The following is a 22063-nucleotide window of genomic DNA, read 5'->3' on the forward strand; positions in this document are numbered from 1 at the left end:
GTACATTCGGTCAAAAGAAAAAAAAATTGTCAAATTGTGTCTGTTTATCGTAATTTGGCATTAGGTCTAACCAATCTAAAATAAGACAACAGAAAAAGATCCTATCTAACTTTGTTGTGCATGTACACTGTTGTAAACATGTTTCTATACTGCCACACCCTGCTGTGATTTAAAACTAGAGCAGCAAAGTCTGTTGATTTTCTTTGGCAGGAAAGCTAGACTTGATAAAACAGGCTACATTTGCGTAATGTTCTCATAAAGCTTATAAAGCTTATTTTAGCCTGTCTCTGTCGTTTAAAACAGCATGCAGAACTTTCTTCAGAATTAACCTATATCTGCAAGTACTGGCACGTCCTCAACACTGACGGGAACCGCTGAAACCTCACATGAATTCTGCAATGTCATGTATTTTTCACAACATAATTCCCTTTCCGCAACTATTAAAAGTCTTGAATATTTATCTTTCTGCTGATGTTGGATCATTTAAAGATGCTCTTGTTAACAGTGTATGATTTGAGGGGTCTGTAGTGTCTCTAATATTTACAACTCTGATTTTTTAACTAAATCTCACTATGCCAGTTTTTGGCTACTGACATATGCGCTGTCAAAAAACAGTTCCTACCTGTCACTAGGGCAGTACCCTTTAAAAAAGTCCTTATATCAGGTACAGATATGTATAAATTTGGTACCAATATTTACCTTTGAGGTACTATATGCACTCTTTGGTACCAATATGTACCTCTGGGGGTACAAATATGAACTCTTCAGATGCAAAGGCATACTAAATTGGAAAGGGTACCGTCACAGTGGCAAATATAGGGACCATTTTTTGACAATTTTTTCTGACAATGTACAGTACTGTGCAAAGGTCTAAGGCCAACATGCTACCATTAGATTTGTTGTTTTTGCAATTGATAGTGATCATATAAAATTATTTCTCAGTCTCTTTATTAGAATACAACCAGAAAATGCAGGAAATCAGGAGATCATTTTAAACTACTACCGTCAGGAAGGAGATACAGGGTCTTGATGAGCAGGTCAAATAGATTTAAATATTCATTTGTTCCCACTGCAATCAAAGCTCTAAACAGAGAAAAAATACTGTGAATCACCATTGTGTTTTTATGTATTTATAATATTTTATTTTTTTAAGTGTTTTTTAATGCATGCTGTATTATTATTATTATTATTATAAGGTATGTACTGACTTGCACGTTGTCCAAGACAAATTTCCCAGCGATGGGACTAATAAAGTATAAAGTAAAGTAAAGTATAAAGTAAGTAAAGAAATGTGTTTGTAGTATTAAAAACAGTATAAAAGTATAAGCTGAAGCGTCAAGTATTTAGGGTTAACTCCCCTTCCACTTGAGCAATAGCAGGCAGCTGCAGGATCTCTTAAAACTAAATGAAATTAAATCCTAATTTATAATTTATTGAATGACTTTAGGACTTCAGGCTCCTCAAAAAAGCTCAAGATGTGTTTGTATTACATATTTCCTGTATTTTCTGTTTGTATCTTAAAAAAGAGTGAGAAATAAATATGGATGGACATTAAAACTTTGCTAAAACAAAAAAGCTGCTTTTGCACAGTACTATAGGCTCTATGGTCACATAAGGCCTTGAAGATAAAAAATGTCATCACCCTCATGTTGTCACCTGTATGACTGACTTGTTCCGTCTAGACATTTTGAAAAATGTTGACTCAAATATTTTAACATCCAATGAATGTGAAAAGTGAATAAGGCTGTTAGTCAATAACAAGTTGCTTAACGTCATTTGGTGCTTGTTATGACGTAAGGGTGCGTAATACAACAGAATTTCATCACTGATAACAGATTCTTTGGAAGTAACTATGTCTTTAAAAACAGTAATTAAGTTTACGACTAATAATACTGCCTCACAATTAAATGATTTCTGTTAAAAAACAAAAGGTCAAAGGCTACTTACTGAAAGCATTTAACTCTACGCCTATTTAAGTGTCATGTCTTTAGGAGATTAAGTGTTATTAAGTGTCCCGGAAAATTTCTATAGCTATCATGTTTGCTATTCCCCTGTGGTCACAACTGCAACCCTGTCTTTGGTCCCTCCACCCTATTTCCTGCTCTTCTTAAGGAATTCCAGTCTGTGCTCTGGGAAGGCTGATGTGATCCACGCTGGAGCAGGAACAAGATGTCTGCTCAAGAGACCTCAAAAACAAAACTGACTTCCTATGGAAAAAACAAAGTAGGACCTTCAGCCACTGAGTGGAGCCTTCCTTTTCATTCAAAACACCTTCTAGAGACACACAGGCACTGGTCAACAGGAAATAATACATTCAAATAGATTATTATGGTACAAAAATAGCCTGAACTATAACAATACATTTAATGCTTTATATGTTAACGTTTAATACACCCAGTGCAGTTTAGCTTTTGCAATTTAGTGCAAATCTCAAATCATTGTAACTTTAAATCAGGGCATGCACATTATTTTTAAAACGAGGCTGTCAAAATTGTAATAATAATCTTTTAATGTTGTAAGAGTTTATTTTATTTGGCTACTTTCAGTTTGAAGGCAACATGCATTATGTTGTATGTAAAGAAGCTATATAATGTTAATAACTGTAGTCATTTCAAACATATAGTGAACTAAGTTCCCACAGCAGTTCCTCTGCCCTCTGGGAACTATCTGCACTAAATGGGTCATACAGTCTCTGTTTATTTCTGTTCCTGCTGAGCTGTGCTTTTTCCCAGGTCTACTTTCACTAAATTGCTGTAGTACATCACAATTTTGTGACATCAGTGAAAGAGTTCAACTTGAAGTGTTGCGCTCTGTCAGTTGATCTTACAATTTATTTATATCTATCCCAGTTTAACTTAAGTGTATGACATGTTTAGTGAGATTTTCTTATCTTGTATTGTATTCACTGACTACATTGGCAGTGATGTGTCCTTGTGAGCGTTGGAGACTAAATAAACCATGAATGGAAATATCCAATGGTCCAGTTTTGGAATGTCTGGCCACAATATCAAAAACAAAATTCTTAAACCCTATTTGTTTTTCAGGATTTTATAGGCTTTATAATTGTTAAGCTCATATGTAGATATATATATATATATATATATATATATATATATATATATATATATATATATATATATATATATATATAGATAGATAGATCATAAGTTTATTTATAAACTTAATTTATGTACAATATAAGAATATTGTTGTGTTTATCAATACAAGACAGATGATCAATTATCAACTATTATTATTGGGTTGCTTTCATTTTAAGAGATATAGCACAAACCCACATTTCAAGCAAAACATTTTACAAAAATAAATGTTACAATTGAACACTTTTTGCCCTTATGAAAATGAACTATGATTTTAATTTAATTATAGTAAAAGTCTAGTAATCATGTTGTTTTATGTATTGATTACCATTTGTGGTTATACTACAAAAACCATGGTTACACTGTCAGCACAAAATGGTCAGGAAATTTTCCCTAGTTGTCACTGGGGCACTTAAAAGATCCTAATATGTTCAATTTAGTTACAGAAATGTATACATTTGGTGCCAATATATAGCTCTGATGGACTATTATGTTTCTTAGAGGGTACTATTGTGCACTTTTTAGGTACACGTGTAATTTTTTAAAGTATAACTGAGCATTGGTGGCCGTGTCTTCTCCTCTGAAGAGGCGCAAATTCAAAATATGTGTTATGTGTTTTGCTCTTCATGTCAAAATATGTGTTTGTTGCTTCATGTGAACCATGTGCATCATGCGTCATGTCAAAATACGTGCCTTTTGCACAGGTGTTGAAAGGGTTTATGATTAAAAAAGGCTCACGTACACAAAATACTTGCAAGACACTAACTTAACACTAAAGTGAGCATCTCTTTTATCATAAACCCCTTCGAAGCGTCTTCAGCAGACACATATTTTGACAAGACGCATGATGCACAAAAGTTCACATGGCGCCCCAAACACATATTTTGACATGACAAAAGCCACACACACAACGGCTTCGCATCATGCGCCCTTGAAACAGAAGTTTCCAGCCGCCAGTGTACCCTATTAATAGCTAGGAACCAGATTTTTTGACAGTTTTTTCTGACAGTTCTGTAGGGATACTGATATCATATGTTAGTGGCGGCTCGAGACTGCTCATCCGAGGGGCGCAAATTCAAAATATGTTGCGTCATGTGAACCATGTGCATCACGTGTTTTGTCAAAATAGGTGCCTGCTGCACACGCGTCAAAACCGTTCACGTTCACAAAAACACTGATTACACATGAGATTATGCGAGTATCTGGCAAACTCTTTTATCATAAACCCTTAAGACGCATCTGCAGCAGGCACTTATTTTGACAAGACACGTGATGCACATAGGATCACTCGACGCTCAGAACACATATTTTGAACCTACAAACCACACACATGAAGGGCTACATACATGTTGTGACAAACTTCACATCGAGCGCCCTCGAATAAAGAAGTCACTGGCCACCACTGTCATACATACATGACAAATCGCATTGTAAGTTGTTAAAAAAATTGGCATAGGAAAATAAAGATTTTTATGCAATAACACTGCCATTTTTAAGTATAACAAGTATCCAAAAGTGATATTTTTTTAGATACTGTAGATGAAAAGACACATTTCACAATCGTCTGAGACCAATGTTGATTTCTAGGGGAATTACAGTCCTTTATCATTCAAGCTTAGCGTGTCATCCTTCAAAATGCATCGGGACAGGCTTGCATGCTGTGAAAACGTTCAGAGCACTAATGCAAACCACATGTCACATCTCTAAATTCCCAGAATTCCTACTGGTAAGGTCACTTAGCTAGTCAATTGTCCTAAAAAAATCAGTCTCTCGTTCAGCATTCCTCACTTACTGCCCGTTCATACAAGATACACAGTGACGTCTTTGATGGATTGGCAACTTGCTAGGCCTCAACAGAAGGGGGGTGTTGTTTGACCAGAGGGTCCATTTTGTCCCTTTACGTCAGAGCTGACCAGCAACTGAACCCTCAAGTTTTGATGTTAGGATTAGAGCTGATTAATTCAACCAGAACACACATAAAAGACTTTCCAAGAAATGTGTTAAGGGAGGACAGTCTTAATCCAATGATAGTTCTGTAATATACTGTGGAATTGGCTGTTGGTAATTTGTACACCCAGTCGTTTTAAAGAAAAGTTTTTCCAATTGTACAAAATGAATTGTTAACGCTATTAGAATTTTGTCTGTGGGAGGAGAAAAATTTCTAGGTCACTGAATCATAACTTTCTATGGAGTTTTTTTTTTTAAACATATAATGGGGTATTTATGGTTGGTTGACTGAACTATGACTTAGTCAAGTGTGTCATCACAATGAAGACAAAATGAAATCATGATGAGATTTACAGGAAGATCTTTAAAAAACAGATTTTTCCGACATGGCAAAACAAAATATGGGTTAGACTGTGGTACTGTATGTTAGATGTCTTAAAGTTACAATTTTTAAACTCTTGTAAGTAAAAAAAAAGGCAATCGTTGATTTTAATATTAACTGGAGCCTAAACCCACAGAGCTATAAAACACACTGACATCTGTTTTACTGGATGCTTTAAGAAGGCCTTGTATGCATATTTGTAGTCTGAGGTCAACTTGGCCAATAGTGTAACTTTGTGGACGGCGTCAAACAAATGTTTCTAATTTGGAAAAAAATAATTACAGCAAATAAAAGGGAGGTTTTCTTTGCTGTTTTTAACATCTTGTTACATGCACACATCTGCATTTTTGTCTCAGTTAAAGTGCTCTGGCAGACGGTTACATACGACCTCATCACAGCATCTAGTCGAAAACAAGTCTCAGTCTCTTTAAAAAGATGAAAAACATTTACACCATGACCTCTTTTTAAACCTGCCTAAACTATAACCATCTAAAAGTAGCTTATAGGGCATAACAAGGTATTTTATCAGTGTTCCCTGGGGATTAAACCTATGACATATAGAGGCAGTTTCCCGGACAGGGTTTAGGCTAATCCAGGACTAGGCCTTAGTTATATTAGGACATTTAAGTAGTTTTTACAAACAAATCTTAAAAAACAATACTGGTGTGTATCTCTTGAGACAAAACAATGGCACTTTTATATGTTAAGATATCAATGCAAGGTGTTTTTAAATTTATGCAGCTCAAACATGCATTTTAGTCTGTGACTAGGAAACGCCCCATGCTTAACAGTTGTTTGAGCAGCCTTAAAATATTAAAATATTTTCTATCCTAAAATATTTGCGTTCTCGTTCTATATGAATGCTAATTCTGAGTTTGAATGTAATTGCAAGGTGTTACATTGGAGTATGAGTTATGATTGATTTTTATTTCGTTGCGCAATTTAGGGTTATGTGCAAACTCTCTCCTGTCTGCCTCTGGTACTCCCAAAGATTTCCTCATTTACGAGCAACAGGCGCGCGCCCCCGCTCCTGCCCTCCTCGCGCTTCACGTCACCCTCAGCTTCAGCTCACTTAAGAGGTTTACACTATACCACACAGAGAAAGCGCACTGAGATCAGCTTATCTTCTAACATCCCAGAATAACCTACCTGGAGAGGGAAACGAGATTTTCGGCAAGTATACTCTTGTTGACATTTCTGTGACATTTCGGCGTATTGTAATTTATCCACATCCAAATCACTTTTTGACATTTTAAAACAAACGCTAACGATGAGTCGCGTAGTGATATTTTTGGTGGATTTCGATATATTGTCATCATGTGTTGAGGAAAACTATATATACATTTATTTACAATAGTTTTTTATTGACATACAGTAAACAGACAGTTTATGTTTATGTTTATACTAGGAGGTTTCTTCATCTTGAGGAAGACTTTAGCAGTAACGTTACAGAAGAGAGTTATAGAGGGCTATCTGCTCGTATGTCGCTTTATTTAGGTTTATTGGTGGTAAATAATTTACTTAATTTATTAAAAGTATAGATAAAACTATGATAAACTTTAGTATACTGTAGTATATTATAGTAGCCTATTATTGTACTTTGTTAATGTACTAATACAGTCGTTGCAGTAGTTGTTAATAGGCTACAGTATTCTGTAGTATTAACAACTATTTACAGTGAATAGATAAACTGTAGTAGATACTGTAGTAAATTTATTTTGGTACGGTTTAAAACCACTACAGTATCTTTTTTTACTACAGTTTACTATAGTAGCCTATTATACATTATTTTTTCATGTGGGTAACAAAACAAATGAATTAAAATAACATAAATTAATAAAATTTTTGTATTAAATAGAAAGATTTCTGATGGGTGTATACTGAAGCCTTATCTAAGATAATGCTATGACACCATGTGGTGTACTGGGGAAATCCAGGAATAGGCTGATCTGAAGGACGTATGGTGCACGATTGCATAATACTGTACATCTGAGTCTGCGTAGTATCAGTGTGTTAACCATATTTCTTGCTGTTTTTACCTTTTCAGGCTCACTTTCAAAATAACACACAACTTTAAACTAAATTCAATATAATTTTAATTCACTTTTACAATTTGGTTTTCACAGTTGCGTCACACGACTATAAATCTCAGCATCAGGCTTTAAACTGTTTAAATGTTAAAAACATGTGGCCCTCAGAGAGAAACAATAACAGAAATGTAATACACACCCTGTCTTCTGCCCACTTTAATAGAGACATACGACGTAATTAACTTAAGTCTGCGGGGTGAAGCAAAAATAACCGCTTTCAAGCAGTTTCATTAAAAGAAAACATTCAGGGCATTTAAGACCATACATAAACCCAGTGTGGGGTGGGACATACATAGGGTTTCGCAGTTAAAAGCAATAAATCTGTCTGTATTCTCCTGGTCTATCTATCTATCTATCTATCTATCTATCTATCTATCTATCTATCTATCTATCTATCTATCTATCTATATCTATCTATCTATCTATCTATCTATCTATCTATATCTATCTATCTATCTATCTATCTATCTATCTATCTATCTATCTATCCCTGTGTGTGTATAGAGAGTGTCTAAATAAATCTGTATTTGTAAATTTTCCTATTGCATTAAAATGTAGAATACAGTAGCATATGTCAATGAATTTAATTCAATTAAAAGGCTTGGTTAAAATGAGAGCACTATTTAAACTATTTAAAATTCTGGGTCAGTTTTATAATAACAAAATAAAAAATTCATATTACACCTTTTGAAAAACAAATAAATGTTTGAAAGAGCTTTCTGAATGTGTGCTCTTTTATGGGAGATATAATTTATGGGAAAGCCACTGCAAAAACCAGAGAGAAAAACATAAGTCGCCAGACAGGGGATGAGAAAAACAGAGAGTTTGCTCAGTAAAAATATGTACTTTTGTTTATTGAAATGCAACATCCCACTCTTGACTTTCACAGGTTGTAAATCTTTTTCATTTGTTTCTCAGATCTGTGGATTTGGTGTTGTGATGTAACATTCCAAGAGCTGCTAAAGAATTCCAATACAGGAACTTAAATTAATCCAGAGGACGAAGTCTTAAGTTACCATCAAGAGATTTAAAAGTGAAATAAACCATCTTAAACTTATGAGAAATCTAACATCAGACCGAGGACTCAGTTCCTCTTAAATACTGAAACAAACAGTTACAGCAGACATTAACTTTTCACACTGTATACTGGGCAACAGGATGCCAGCCAAGACTCCTATCTACTTAAAGACGACCACACCAAAGCGGGGCAGAAAGCTGAGAATACGGGACATTCTATCAGGTGACATGATAAGCCCACCGATGGGCGACTTGCGTCACAGTGCCCACGTCGGGCCTGAGGGAGAGGGTGACATGTTTGGTGATGTGGGATTTTTGCAAGGCAAGCTCGACATGCTTCCAGCCCTTAACCAACCATCTAACTCTCATTCCCACAGCATGGAAAGGCGACTGGATGAGATCTTCGACATGAACAGCAAAAGCCACACTTATCATCGGAGCCATAATTCCCATCAAGGTTTTCTTCTAAAAAACACTATCTCCATGCCAGTGTTTATTGACCCCGAGCAGCCTCCTCCTAAACCACCGCGTTTACATTTAGATGAGCACTCGTCTCCTGTTCATCTGAACCAGCATCAGAAGAATCATCATTATAGTTCACAAGAACATCCGTGCATTCAGCAGCAGCGCTCTATGTCTGTGTGTGAGGAAGGGATTGGGCACTGCAGGAGTGCTAGTCATGATCTTACTCTCTCTGCTTCAATCCCAGTCTTTCCACACTTGGTGCCTTCCACAGGCTCAATGTCTGAGGAATCATCTGATGATTCCATCTCAGAAAGCTGTGGTCCACTAGACCCGAAACGCGGCTTGAGTTTGGACTCAGATGCAGGGCTCAGTAATGAAGACCTGCGAAGTGAAAACTGTGAGTCTCCGGCTGTATCACCCATCATGTCACGGTCCGAGTCCCTAATGGTTTTGGATCTAGATCTGGGACCATCCATTTTAGAGGATGTTCTTAAGATCATGGACCGGTATAAGAGGGTGGAGGAGAGACATGAGATATGAGCTGATTGGGGCAACTGGAGATACTTGAATATTGGTGCCGGCCCATGCATGTCATTTTATGGCTGTGTGGACAATGTATGGATTGAGAAGATAAAACAATGACTGCTTGTGTCACAGAAACTGCAAGGCTGTGGGACATTTTTAAACATAAATCATTTCAACATTGCCACTTTGGAAATAATTGTTACATTTTAACTCTAAGACTATGATGCTGTTCATTTATTTCTGTGAAGGAGTCATAGCACAACATTGCTATAGCATGACAGAAAGTTTTGCTACTACAATGCATTCTGACCTAACTGGAGAGTTTAAATATTCAAACACTAACAACTTTTTCATTTTGTATATTACTCATTTAAGCTATTATATGCATATTTTTCAAAGGTTTTGCACAAAGTTTTAAATATATAAATTGTAGTAAATTTAGGATAATTTTATTGAGGTGACCAATTATTGATTTTAGTTTCACATTCATAAGGGTAACCATGCAGATATTTATTCATAACATATTAATCTTTTACCATGTGATAATTTTTTTCACTGCCTTCACTGAGTACAAACAAAATCTGTGTAAACACAAAATCTGTGTAAAAATGTATCTTCGTTGGGGTATTATATTACAGTGTATGTGTTGTAATAATAATGAAATATGTAAATAAAATATTTTATAAAATATTTATGTTGAAATAATTAAATAATAATAATAACATGAATTGTTTTCAAATATCAATTCAAATATAATTTAATTTTTAAAAAGGACAATATTAACTATTTTATAATTTATTAATTAATATTATTATCATTATACTGTTAAATATTAAATAAGTATAATTAACGTATTTGAATAAAAACTTTTAAATAAACACTAAAATAATCATTGATAATAATCAAACAATCAGACTACTTTTTTGGGTTCTGCCTAGAGGGGATACAGCTACGGACAAACCTCGCAAGATGTTTGGTTTAGGATTAGGTTAGGAATGTATGATTAGGATGAAAACAGCGGTTCTGGCTAGATGGGATACAGCTACAAACAAATCTCGCGAGATGTTGGGTTTGGGTTCGATTTTGGCCGTATGGATGAAAAACAGCGATTCTGTTTAGATATGATACGGCTAGATTTCGGCCGTAGCTGTATCTCTTCTAGCCACAACCATTTTTTGTGGGGGTGAAAATTTGATCCACACAAGTCTGCGCTCCATTTCGATTATTTAGGTCTATAAACAGTCCCGCCCCAAACCTAAACCTAATCCAATGAGATGAAAGATTGCAAAGGGCTTTCTAACAAACGACCAATCAGAGAAGCAAAATAGATTACGCGTTTTAGTTGCGACAGCGTCTCGTGCTATTGTTAATGCCTGATCGACTCTTTACATGACTGTTGTCTGTCCATACCACTGATGTAGATAGAGACGCATTTATTTGCGAAATAGTGTAAAACTGACATCGAGACAGAAGTCTCGCCACAAGCCAACATGAAGTAAGTAAAACGTTAATCCTTAACGTAACGACAAATAGCTGGATATAGGAAAGCACAAACAATTATTATTTTTTCGCTAATACATCTCATCATCATCACTTTAGGATAAACATCGATGGATTATTAGTCTACTTTCCGTATGACTACATTTATCCCGAACAATACTCATACATGCTTGAACTCAAGAGGACACTTGATGCAAAGGTATGCAATATTTAAGAAGCTCTTGCTTCTATTGTTTACCTCATTTGTAAGTCGCTTTGGACAAAAGCGTCAGGTAAATGACTAAATGTAAATGTATATTTATTAGCCAACATGATTTAAACTACAAAAAGGTAACTGACATAACCTTGCATGTATTTGAAGAAGATATATACTATGTATTCCGATGATCCTAGTCCACTACTGCGGTAAAGTTAGTTTTATGTTTGACATTCGTTTGATATTCAAATTCAAACTCATTAAACTCTCTGTGCACACCATGTTTTGAGCCCAAACCAGTGTAAATGCACATAAAAAAGGGTTCTCTTCATGGCACAAGGCTTAAAATCACAGAAGAAAATATTATTAATTAAGCTTTAAAAACAATTAAACAATTTAACCAAATGATATTATGACATCAAACCAATGCATAAATCTTCCAAAAAATACCCTCTTCATGGCACAAGACTCTATTTGGGGAATTTGCATTTTATACTTTTTATACAAATTTTAATACTTTAAATATATAAAATTTTCTAAATCCATAAAACTTCGAGACCGTTTGTCATAGATGTGTCAAACCAACTGCAAGTTATCCCGAATAATCCCCCCTCTATGACACAAGACCTATTTTGGGTATTTCTATACGTAACATTTTATATAGATTATTTTATGCCTTTAAATCCATTAAACTCAAAGAGCTTCTGTCATAGACCTGTCAAACCAACTGCAAGTTACCCCGAATAATCCCCCCTCTATGACACAAGACCTATTTTGGGTATTTCTATACGTAACATTTTATATCGATTATTTTATGCCTTTAAATCCATTAAACTCAAAGAGCTTCTGTCATAGACGTGTAAAACCAACTGCAAATTACTCTAAATAATCCCCCTTCTATGACACAAGAGCTTATTTGGGCCCTTTCCATACTGTATGTAACATTTTATATAGATTATTTTATGCCTTTAAATACATTAAACTCAAAGAGCTTCTGTCATAGACCTGTCAAACAAACTGCAAATTACTCTAAATAATCCCCCTTCTATGACACAAGAGCTTATTTGGGCCCTTTCCATACTGTATGTAACATTTTATATCGATTATTTTATGCCTTTAAATACATTAAACTCAAAGAGCTTCTGTCATAGACCTGTCAAACAAACTGCAAATTACTCAGAATAATCCCCCTTCTATGACACAAGAGCTTATTTGGGCACTTTCCATACTGTATGTAACATTTTATATAGATTATTTTATGCCTTTAAATACATTAAACTCAAAGAGCTTCTGTCATAGACCTGTCAAACAAACTGCAAATTACTCAGAATAATCCCCCTTCTATGACACAAGAGCTTATTTGGGCCCTTTCCATACTGTATGTAACATTTTATATAGATTATTTTATGCCTTTAAATCCATTAAACTCAAAGAGCTTCTGTCATAGACGTGTCAAACCAACTGCACATTACTCAGAATAATCCCCACTCTATGGCACAAGAGCTATTTTGGGCACTTTCCATACATAACATATTGATTATTTTATGCCTTTAAATCCATTAAACTCAAAGAGCTTCTGTCATAGACGTGTAAAACCAACTGCAAATTACTCTAAATAATCCCCCTTCTATGACACAAGAGCTTATTTGGGCCCTTTCCATACTGTATGTAACATTTTATATCGATTATTTTATGCCTTTAAATACATTAAACTCAAAGAGCTTCTGTCATAGACCTGTCAAACAAACTGCAAATTACTCAGAATAATCCACCTTCTATGACACAAGAGCTTATTTGGGCTCTTTCCATACTGTATGTAACATTTTATATAGATTATTTTATGCCTTTAAATACATTAAACTCAAAGAGCTTCTGTCATAGACGTGTAAAACCAACTGCAAATTACTCTAAATAATCCTCCCTCTATGACACAAGAGCTTTTTTGGGCACTTTCCATATACGTAACATTTTATATAGGTTATTTTATGCCTTTAAATCCATTAAACTCAAAGAGTTTTTGTCATAGACGTGTCAAATCAACTGCATATTACTCAGAATAATCACCCTTCTGACACAAGAGCTATTTTGAGTGTTTTCCGTACATAACGTTTTATATAGATTATTTTATGCCTTTAAATTCATTAAACTCAAAGAGCGTTTGTCATAAACGTGTCAAACCAACTGCAAATTACTCCGAATAATCCCCCTTCTATGACACGAGCTATTTTGGGCATTTTCTATAGGTTACATTTAATATAGATTATATATGCCTTTAAATCCATTAAACTCAAAGAGTGTTTGTCATAGACATGTCAAACCAACTGCACATTACTCTGAATAATCCCCCTTCTATGACACAAGAGCTATTTTGGGCACTTTCCATACGTACTATTTTATATAGATTATTTTATGCCGTTAAATCCATTAAACTAAAATAGCGTTTGTCATAGACATGTCAAACCAACTGAACATTACTCCAAATAATCCCACTTCTATGACACAAGAGCTTATTTGGGCACTTTCCAAACATAAGTTTAATGGATTTAAAGGCATGAAATAATCTTTATAAAATGTTACGTACGGAAAGCGCCCAAAATAGTTCTTGTGTCATAGAGGGGGAATTATTCGGAGTAATGTGCAGTTGGTTTGACATGTCTCTTACGTATAGAAAACGCCCAAATTAGCTCTTGTGTCTATGAAAAATGCTCTTTGAGTTAAATGGATTTAAAGGCATAAAATAATCTATATAACATGTTACATATGGAAAGTGCCCAAATAAGCTCTTGTGTCATAGAAGGGGGATTATTCAGAGTAATTTGCAGTCGGTTTTACACGTCTATGACAGAAGCTCTTTGAGTTTAATGGATTTAAAGGCATAAAATAATCGATATGTTATGTATGAAAAGTGCCCAAATAAACTCGTGGGTCATAGAGGGGGGATTATTCAGAGTAATTTGCAGTTGGTTTGACACGTCTATGACAGAAGCTCTTTGAGTTTAATGGATTTAAAGGCATAAAATAATCAATATGTTATGTATGAAAAGTGCCCAAATAAACTCGTGGGTCATAGAGGGGGGATTATTCAGAGTAATTTGCAGTTGGTTTGACACGTCTATGACAGAAGCTCTTTGAGTTTAATGGATTTAAAGGCATAAAATAATCAATATGTTATGTATGAAAAGTGCCCAAATAAACTCGTGGGTCATAGAGGGGGGATTATTCAGAGTAATTTGCAGTTGGTTTGACACGTCTATGACAGAAGCTCTTTGAGTTTAATGGATTTAAAGGCATAAAATAATCAATATGTTATGTATGAAAAGTGCCCAAATAAACTCGTGGGTCATAGAGGGGGGATTATTCAGAGTAATTTGCAGTTGGTTTGACACGTCTATGACAGAAGCTCTTTGAGTTTAATGGATTTAAAGGCATAAAATAATCAATATGTTATGTATGGAAAGTGCCCAAAATAGCTCTTGTGTCATAGAGTGGGGATTATTCTGAGTAATTTGCAGTTGATTTGACACGTCTATGACAGAAGCTCTTTGAGTTTAATAGATTTAAAAGCATAAAATAATCTATATAAAATATTACGTATGGAAGTGCCCAAATAAGCTCTTGTGTCATAGAAGGGGGATTATTCAGAGTATTGTGCAATTGGTTTGACATGTCTATGACAGAAGCTCTTTGAGTTTAATGGATTTAATGCATAAAATAATCTATATAAAATGTTACGTATGGAAGTGCCCAAAGAAGCTCTTTTGTCATAGAATGGGGATTATTCAGAGTAATTTGCAGTTGGTTTGACACGTCTATGACAAACGCTCTTTGAGTTTAATGGATTTAAAGGCATAAAATAATCTATATAAAATGTTACGTATAGAAATGCCCAAAATAGGTCTTGTGTCATAGAGGGGGGTTTATTCGGGGTAACTTGCAGTTGGTTTGACACGTCTATGACAAACGGTCTCGAAGTTTAATGGATTTAGAAAATTTCATTTATTTGAAGTATTAAAATTTGTATAAAAAGTATAAAATGCAAATTCCCCAAATAGAGTCTTGTGCCATGAAGAGGGTATTTTTTGGAAGATTTAAGCATTCGTTTGATGTCATAATATCATTTGGTTAAATTGTTTAATTGATTTTAAAGCTTAATTAAAAATATTTTTTTTCTGTGATTTTAAGCCTTGTGCCATGAAGAGAACCCTTTTTTATGTGCATTTACACTGGTTTGGGCTCAAAACATGGTGTGCACATAGAGTTTAAGGAGTTTGAATTTGAATATCAAATGAATGTCAAACATAAAACTAACTTTACCGCAGTTAACCACCTATGTATGTATTTCCCCATCTATTATGACTAAACAGGGTCATGGAGTTCTCGAGATGCCTTCAGGAACAGGAAAAACAATTTCTCTTCTTTCCCTCATCGTTGCTTACCAGAAGGTAAATGAGAGATGATTATTACATTTCACAATGATAACCATCTGACAGCTGTACATACAACATGGTTTATATTGCTCACTTTCAGGCCTACCCATTAGAAGTGACTAAACTCATCTACTGCTCTCGGACTGTACCAGAGATAGAGAAGGTATTCTTTAACTAATATATACATGTTTATAACCCACTGTTTGATTTGTTCATTGGTTAAACATCTATGTATATATCTTTACCATATCACAGGTTGTGGAGGAGTTAAGGAAACTTATAGATTACTACGCAAAGGAAACAGGAGCCCAAGCCAACTTCCTTGCACTTGCACTTTCTTCAAGAAAAAATCTGTGCATTCATCCTGAGGTGCGGCGAATATATATATATATATATATTTAAACGGGCAGATTTGTGATAATTAAAAGCGATATTTGTGGTTCGATAATGTAAGTTTGCCAGTGAATACTGAATATGGGTTTACAGGTGAGCTCTCTGCGATTCGGAAAAGAAGTAGATGGAAAGTGTCACAGCCTGACAGCGTCATACATACGAGCACAGCATCACAGTAACCCAGGTCAACCTGTCTGCAAGTTCTACGAGGTATAAAGAGTATCTTAAACACCTAGCTATGTTTGTCTATGTGTTTTATGCAGGGTTTCTACAGGTCATGGCATTTCTGGATTATCAAGGAATTTTATAAGGTCTTTTCCAGACATTGTAGTCAGGGAATTTTTTTTCCGAGTCATGAAATATCTGTTTAATTTTAGTTTCCATTTATGAAAATGTAATCTGCTTGTTAACTTGTGACATAACGAATACCATTTCTGTGTCCAAGCCTCAGCTGACTACAATTTATTTGCAGTTTATTAATTTCATGCATTTAAACTACATTTTCACAGTGTACACTATATTATCCATGCTCACGGCATCTCGGACATGGAAATTCAGCTTTTTAGTCAGTCAGGGAATTTGACTTGGAGTGTTTCTCTGTTTGCAGGAATTTGATGCAGTAGGTAAACAGGTGCCCATTCCTGCTGGCATATATAACTTGGATGATCTGAAGGACTTTGGGCGTAAAAAGGGCTGGTGTCCATATTTTGTGGCGCGTTACGCGGTGAGTAAAAAATGCTTGATATGAATTTAGTATAACAAATAATACATGCCTTTAAACAATAATTTAATGTTGCTTTTGTTTTTAAATTCAGATTCTCCATGCAAACATAGTAGTGTACAGCTACCATTACCTGCTAGACCCAAAAATTGCAGACCTGGTCTCGAAAGAGCTCGCAAAAAAATCTGTAGTTGTTTTTGATGAGGCTCACAACATAGGTAAGCAGCCCATTACAATGCTTACGATTGTACTCCATGCTGTGTGAACAGATTGTGGTTATTAAAGTCGATTTTGTTCCCCGTAGATAACGTGTGTATTGATTCCATGAGCGTCAATATTACCAGGAGGACGCTGGATCGCAGTCAGGCTAATGTGGAAACCCTGCAAAACACCATTAGCAAGTATGTCAAAAATACTGAGAGCGTGATTGCACTGTATTTATATTGCATAGGTAATACAATGTATTTTTACTGTATTCTTTAAAGAATTAAGGAAACAGATGCTGCCAAACTTCGAGAAGAATACAGGAGATTAGTTGAGGGTCTTAAAGAAGCGAATGTTGCCCGAGAAACTGACATTTATCTCTCCAATCCAGTTCTGCCAGATGAAATTCTCAAAGGTCAGACTTTATTACTTAAAGCACAAACATTTACTTGCTTGCATTTACTAGGATGCACGTGCTCCACAACATGAATAATGTATAACAGTCTATATCTCACTTCAGAGGCTGTGCCTGGCAGTATCCGAACAGCAGAGCATTTTGTGGGCTTTATGAAGCGTTTCCTTGAGTACCTGAAGGCTCGTCTGCGTGTCCATCATGTGGTGCAGGAGAGCGCGCCTCAGTTCCTCAAAGACATCTTTGAGAAAGTTTGCATCGACCGCAAGCCTCTGAGGTAAGCCACCATTTGTGCCGCTTTTTATTGTAAGTAGCGATAGTTTTTGATTGAGTAAGTGAAGCCTTTCTCACCTCAGCGTATGTGATCTAACCCACTACTAGATTTTGTGCCGAAAGGCTGCGGTCACTGCTAAGGACGTTGGAGATTGCAGATATTGCTGACTTCTCTGCCATTACTCTGATCTCTCACTTTGCAACGCTTGTCAGCACCTACAGCAAAGGTAATGAAGCCCTATTTGCCTTAACTTTCATCCTAACAAAGCTCAAGGTGAGAATCTCAAAGTGAGAAATATTTTTCTTTTAGGTTTCACCATCATCATTGAGCCCTTTGAAGATAAAACGCCAACAATAGCCAATCCAGTTCTTCACTTCAGGTGGCCACAGACTTAGGTTTTTTTAAAAAGCAATGCTTTCATGTATTGATATTCCCTATTCTGTATTGAACCCTGTATGTAGTTTTTTACAGACTGATTTGTCTTTCTTTTCTCTGCAGCTGTATGGACCCCTCTATTGCCATAAAGCCTGTGTTTGGACGCTTTCAGACAGTCATTATCACATCAGGGGTAGGATACACACCTCCGTCTCTATGCTGCGATCTTTCCTTGAATATTAGACTAAGCTCATACTGCTCACTAATCTTTTCCCTAATAATAATCTCACTGGCATCTGTGTAAGCACACACTATATTGTCACCCTATAGGCCTTATGTTACAAATGCGTAAGGCATAAGGCTCCTTGTCAAACCAATGAAAATACTTTTATCCAACACCAGTAGCAAACTGGTAAATCATTCACTGATGCAAAACATGTATATTACTACAGGCCATTCGAAACCTCACTGTACTGTGTTAGCATTAGCAACCTGTATTAAAGTCATCGTCAATATCTCCCTATTTAGACGCTGTCTCCGCTGGACATCTACCCACGTATCCTCGACTTCCGACCAGTCACTATAGCATCCTTCACCATGACGCTGGCACGAACCTGTCTTTGCCCTCTTGTGAGTTGTAGCCATGGCAACGCAGGATGTCACTGCAATTAGACTGTTAAAATGAGGTTAAAGGGATAGTTCAGCCATAAATGAAAATTGACCCAAGATTTACCCTTAAGCCATCCTCGATGTATTTGATTATCTTTTTTCAGAGGAACACAATCAGAGTTATATTAGAAAATGTCATGGCTGTTCAAAGCTTTATAATGGTAGTAAATGGTGCTTCTGATGCTCGATCACGAGAGATTTTCCAGCGTAGGATGTGGCGTCTTGTCTCGTAGGCTACATCCTAGGTCGGCTGTTACCAGAACCTAGTTATTTCAGTTTGTAAAGTTTATATATTGTTTTTTTTTTTTTTACAAAATTGCATCGATTGCCCTCAGAAGGCTTTTAGGGTGAGAAAGTCATGGGATAATTTTCATTTTTGGCTGAACTGTTCCCTTAAGTTGTGAATGGTGATATGGTTGTGTGGCATCCTTTAATCCATATTAAACATTATTCGATGCTCTTATCAACAATATACTGTTTTAGATTGTTGGACGAGGCAACGATCAGGTAGCGATGACTTCCAAATTTGAGACCAGAGAAGATTTTGGTATGTTATGTGATTTTACTAGTAGTAATTAATTTTTTGTGGTCAGTGCCATTGAAAGACTGCTTTTTAATGTAATGCATACATTAGCTGTGATCCGTAACTATGGAAACCTGCTGCTGGAAATGTCCGCCATTGTCCCTGATGGAATCGTGGCGTTCTTCACAAGTTACGTGTACATGGAAAACATTGTAGCCTCGTGGTATGAACAGGTAACTTCTCGGAGATAAAAAGTTAAGGTATTAAGTATTAGCTTGACTCTTTAAAGCACAACTGGATTGTTTTGCAGGGTATTCTTGAAAACATTCAGAGGAACAAGCTGATTTTCATAGAGACCCAGGATGCAGCAGAGACGAGCATGGCTCTGGAGAAGTACCAGGAGGTTAAGAAACACTCCCTGTTAATCCTCCATAATCCTGTTTTCCTCAATCCTGTTGTGTAATGTTGTCTTTGAGCATCCTGTTTTAAAGTAATCGCTGTTATCTCACTGCCTGTTGTGTGTTTTTTAGGCCTGTGAGAATGGCAGAGGAGCGATTCTTCTTTCAGTGGCCAGAGGGAAAGTGTCTGAGGGAATTGACTTTGGTAGGCACTCTTCACTGGATCAACTATGATTAGTAATAATTAAGTATATAATTTGGTTGATCGGTTTCTTTTCTAACCTCCAGTTCATCATTTTGGCCGAGCTGTTATCATGTTTGGAGTGCCATATGTTTACACTCAGAGCCGTATTCTCAAGGTTATAAACCTATAAATCCCTCATAGATCCTCGATTCATAAATATTTTGCTTATTGTTGATTATAATATGCGGACTCTTGTTTGACCGAATCAGGCACGGTTGGAATACCTCAGAGATCAGTTTCAAATCCGGGAAAATGACTTTCTGACCTTCGACGCGATGCGTCACGCAGCACAGTGTGTGGGTAGAGCCATCCGAGGCAAAACCGACTACGGTCTTATGATTTTTGCTGACAAGGTAGGAAAAGTGTTTTTGTTGCTTTTAATTAAGTTATTCTTTAATGTTTATTTTATATCATCACTCTTTTCTCCAGCGTTACGCACGAGCGGATAAGCGAGGGAAGTTGCCCCGCTGGATCCAAGAACACCTTACGGATGGAAGCCTAAATCTCACCATTGACGAGACTGTTCAGTTATCTAAGCACTTTCTACGACAGATGGCCCAGCCCTTCAGACGGGTAAGATCAATGCAGGGATCACCACATTAACCTTAAGTTCAGTAAATGTGCAGTATTGTTTTAAAGGAAGGAAATGTAATCAGTAAGCTGGGTAGCACTGTTGCCTCACAGCAAGAATTTCCCAGTCCTGGCTGGGTCAAGAGGTCTTTTTGTGTGGATTTGCATGTTCTCCGTGTGTCAGTGTGGGTTTCCTCCCACATGCCAAAAACATGCAAGTTCGGTGAATTGGAGATACCAAAATGCCCTATCCCAACTTGTTGCTGGAATGGCGCAAATCCTAGTAAATTGATGCGTGCAAACTTTAGTAAATTGCTTTGTATGATTCATGTAAATATTCTCCTTCCATAACTTTCGCATCTGAAAGGGAAACTCCTACAAATGCATAATAAGGTCAGTCGCAAAAATGACTGTTCACACCTTTTTAGCATAAATTTTTCACTGTGTGTCTTTAATAAATTCTGACAGTAGTTTTTTTAACAGCAAAAGAGGCGTTTGCTCTGGTGCAAGGTGTTATTAAATCTGGCCCTAAGTGTTTGTGGCATAACAATAAAAAAAATCAATTTCAGTTCCTTTGGATTTTTTTGTGTTATAGCGGTATAGCATTTTCATATTTTAAAAATAAGACGATCTGTATATACTTAATGCTGAATTAAAAGTAATTCTGACTGACTGGTCTAATATTTGTTCGGCAGGAGGATCAGTTGGGTCTGTCTCTGCTGACCCTGGAACAGTTGCAGTCTGAAGACATGCTCCAGAAAATTGCCCAGATTGCTCAGCAAGCCTGAGATTGTTAGATGGGAATTGTGTCAACTACCTAACATATGTATATATATTTATACATTCTTTTTTTTTTTTAAAACATACTTTTACTATGTTTTCTACAACAATCCCAGAGGCATTAATAAATGCTGTTCTTTTTTATACCCTGTGTCTTTGATATTACTGTTATGTATGGTTAGGGTTTGGATTAAAGGTGGGGTGCATGATCTCTGAAAGCCAATGTTGACATTTGAAAATCACCTAAACAAACATGCCCCTACCCCAATAGAATCTGCATCTTCTTTTGATAGACCCGCCCCACACATACGCAACCCAGGCAACAATGTTGGTTAGTAGACATGCCCCCTTACTGCTGATTGGCTACAAGTGTCTTTTGGTAGTTGGCCCGACTCCCTTTTCCAAAGTGTTTTTCAAAAATCATACATCCTGCCTTTAAAAGGCACATATTATGCCCATTTTCACAAGATATAATATAAGTCTTAGATGTGCCTAGAATGTGTCTGTGAAGTTTCAGCTCAAAGCACCCCACAGATCATTTTTTGTAGCGTGTCCGAAATGGGTGCAAGCAAAACCTTTTTATTTTTAATTGCAAATGAGCTACAAACTCTTTTTCCAACAGTCAGTGAGCACTTTTGTTTAAAACTAGATCTGATCAGTGGCGGCTGGTGACTTCTTTTTTTGAGGGCGCTCGATGCGAAGTTCGTCACAAAATGTATGTAGCCCGTCATGTGTGTATGGTTATTTTTTTCAAAATATGTGTTCTGTGCTTTTAGAGATCGTGTGTGCATCATGTGTCATGCCAAAATAAGTGCCTGCTGCAGACGCACTAAAGGGTTTATGATAAAAGAGA

The 22063-nt window shown here is 36.2% G+C and overlaps 2 protein-coding genes across 2 annotated transcripts; both read left to right on the plus strand.

Moving 5' to 3' along the window:
• The first annotated feature begins 6447 nt into the window (after positions 1-6447).
• Positions 6448-10214, plus strand: LOC135771095 (cdc42 effector protein 2). Its single transcript, XM_065281167.1, has 2 exons — positions 6448-6600; positions 8436-10214. Exon 2 carries the CDS (start codon positions 8676-8678, stop codon positions 9537-9539), a length of 864 nt encoding a protein of 287 aa, XP_065137239.1. The 5' UTR covers positions 6448-6600; positions 8436-8675; the 3' UTR covers positions 9540-10214.
• A 666-nt stretch (positions 10215-10880) lies between these two features.
• Positions 10881-21354, plus strand: ercc2 (excision repair cross-complementation group 2). Its single transcript, XM_065281141.2, has 23 exons — positions 10881-11019; positions 11124-11223; positions 15585-15662; positions 15748-15810; positions 15903-16016; positions 16134-16250; positions 16648-16764; positions 16856-16979; positions 17066-17162; positions 17247-17380; positions 17486-17654; positions 17759-17877; positions 17961-18030; positions 18150-18219; positions 18555-18656; positions 19179-19242; positions 19330-19451; positions 19529-19621; positions 19749-19821; positions 19905-19975; positions 20070-20213; positions 20290-20433; positions 21126-21354. The coding sequence occupies exons 1-23, from the start codon at positions 11015-11017 to the stop codon at positions 21216-21218; spliced, it is 2283 nt and encodes a 760-aa protein (XP_065137213.1). The 5' UTR covers positions 10881-11014; the 3' UTR covers positions 21219-21354.
• The last annotated feature ends 709 nt before the right edge of the window (positions 21355-22063 follow it).

The sequence above is a fragment of the Paramisgurnus dabryanus genome, chromosome 8 (assembly GCF_030506205.2).
Source record: "Paramisgurnus dabryanus chromosome 8, PD_genome_1.1, whole genome shotgun sequence".
Taxonomy (NCBI): Eukaryota; Metazoa; Chordata; class Actinopteri; order Cypriniformes; family Cobitidae; genus Paramisgurnus; species Paramisgurnus dabryanus.

Coding starts and splice junctions, on each gene's coding strand:
- LOC135771095 (XM_065281167.1), top strand. CDS start 8,676: ATGCCAGCCAAGACTCCTATCTACTTAAAGACGACCACACCAAAGCGG.
- ercc2 (XM_065281141.2), top strand. Junction 11,224..15,584: donor AGAGGACACTTGATGCAAAG/GTATGCAATATT, acceptor ATGACTAAACAG/GGTCATGGAGTTCTCGAGAT. Junction 19,976..20,069: donor CTCAGAGCCGTATTCTCAAG/GTTATAAACCTA, acceptor TGACCGAATCAG/GCACGGTTGGAATACCTCAG.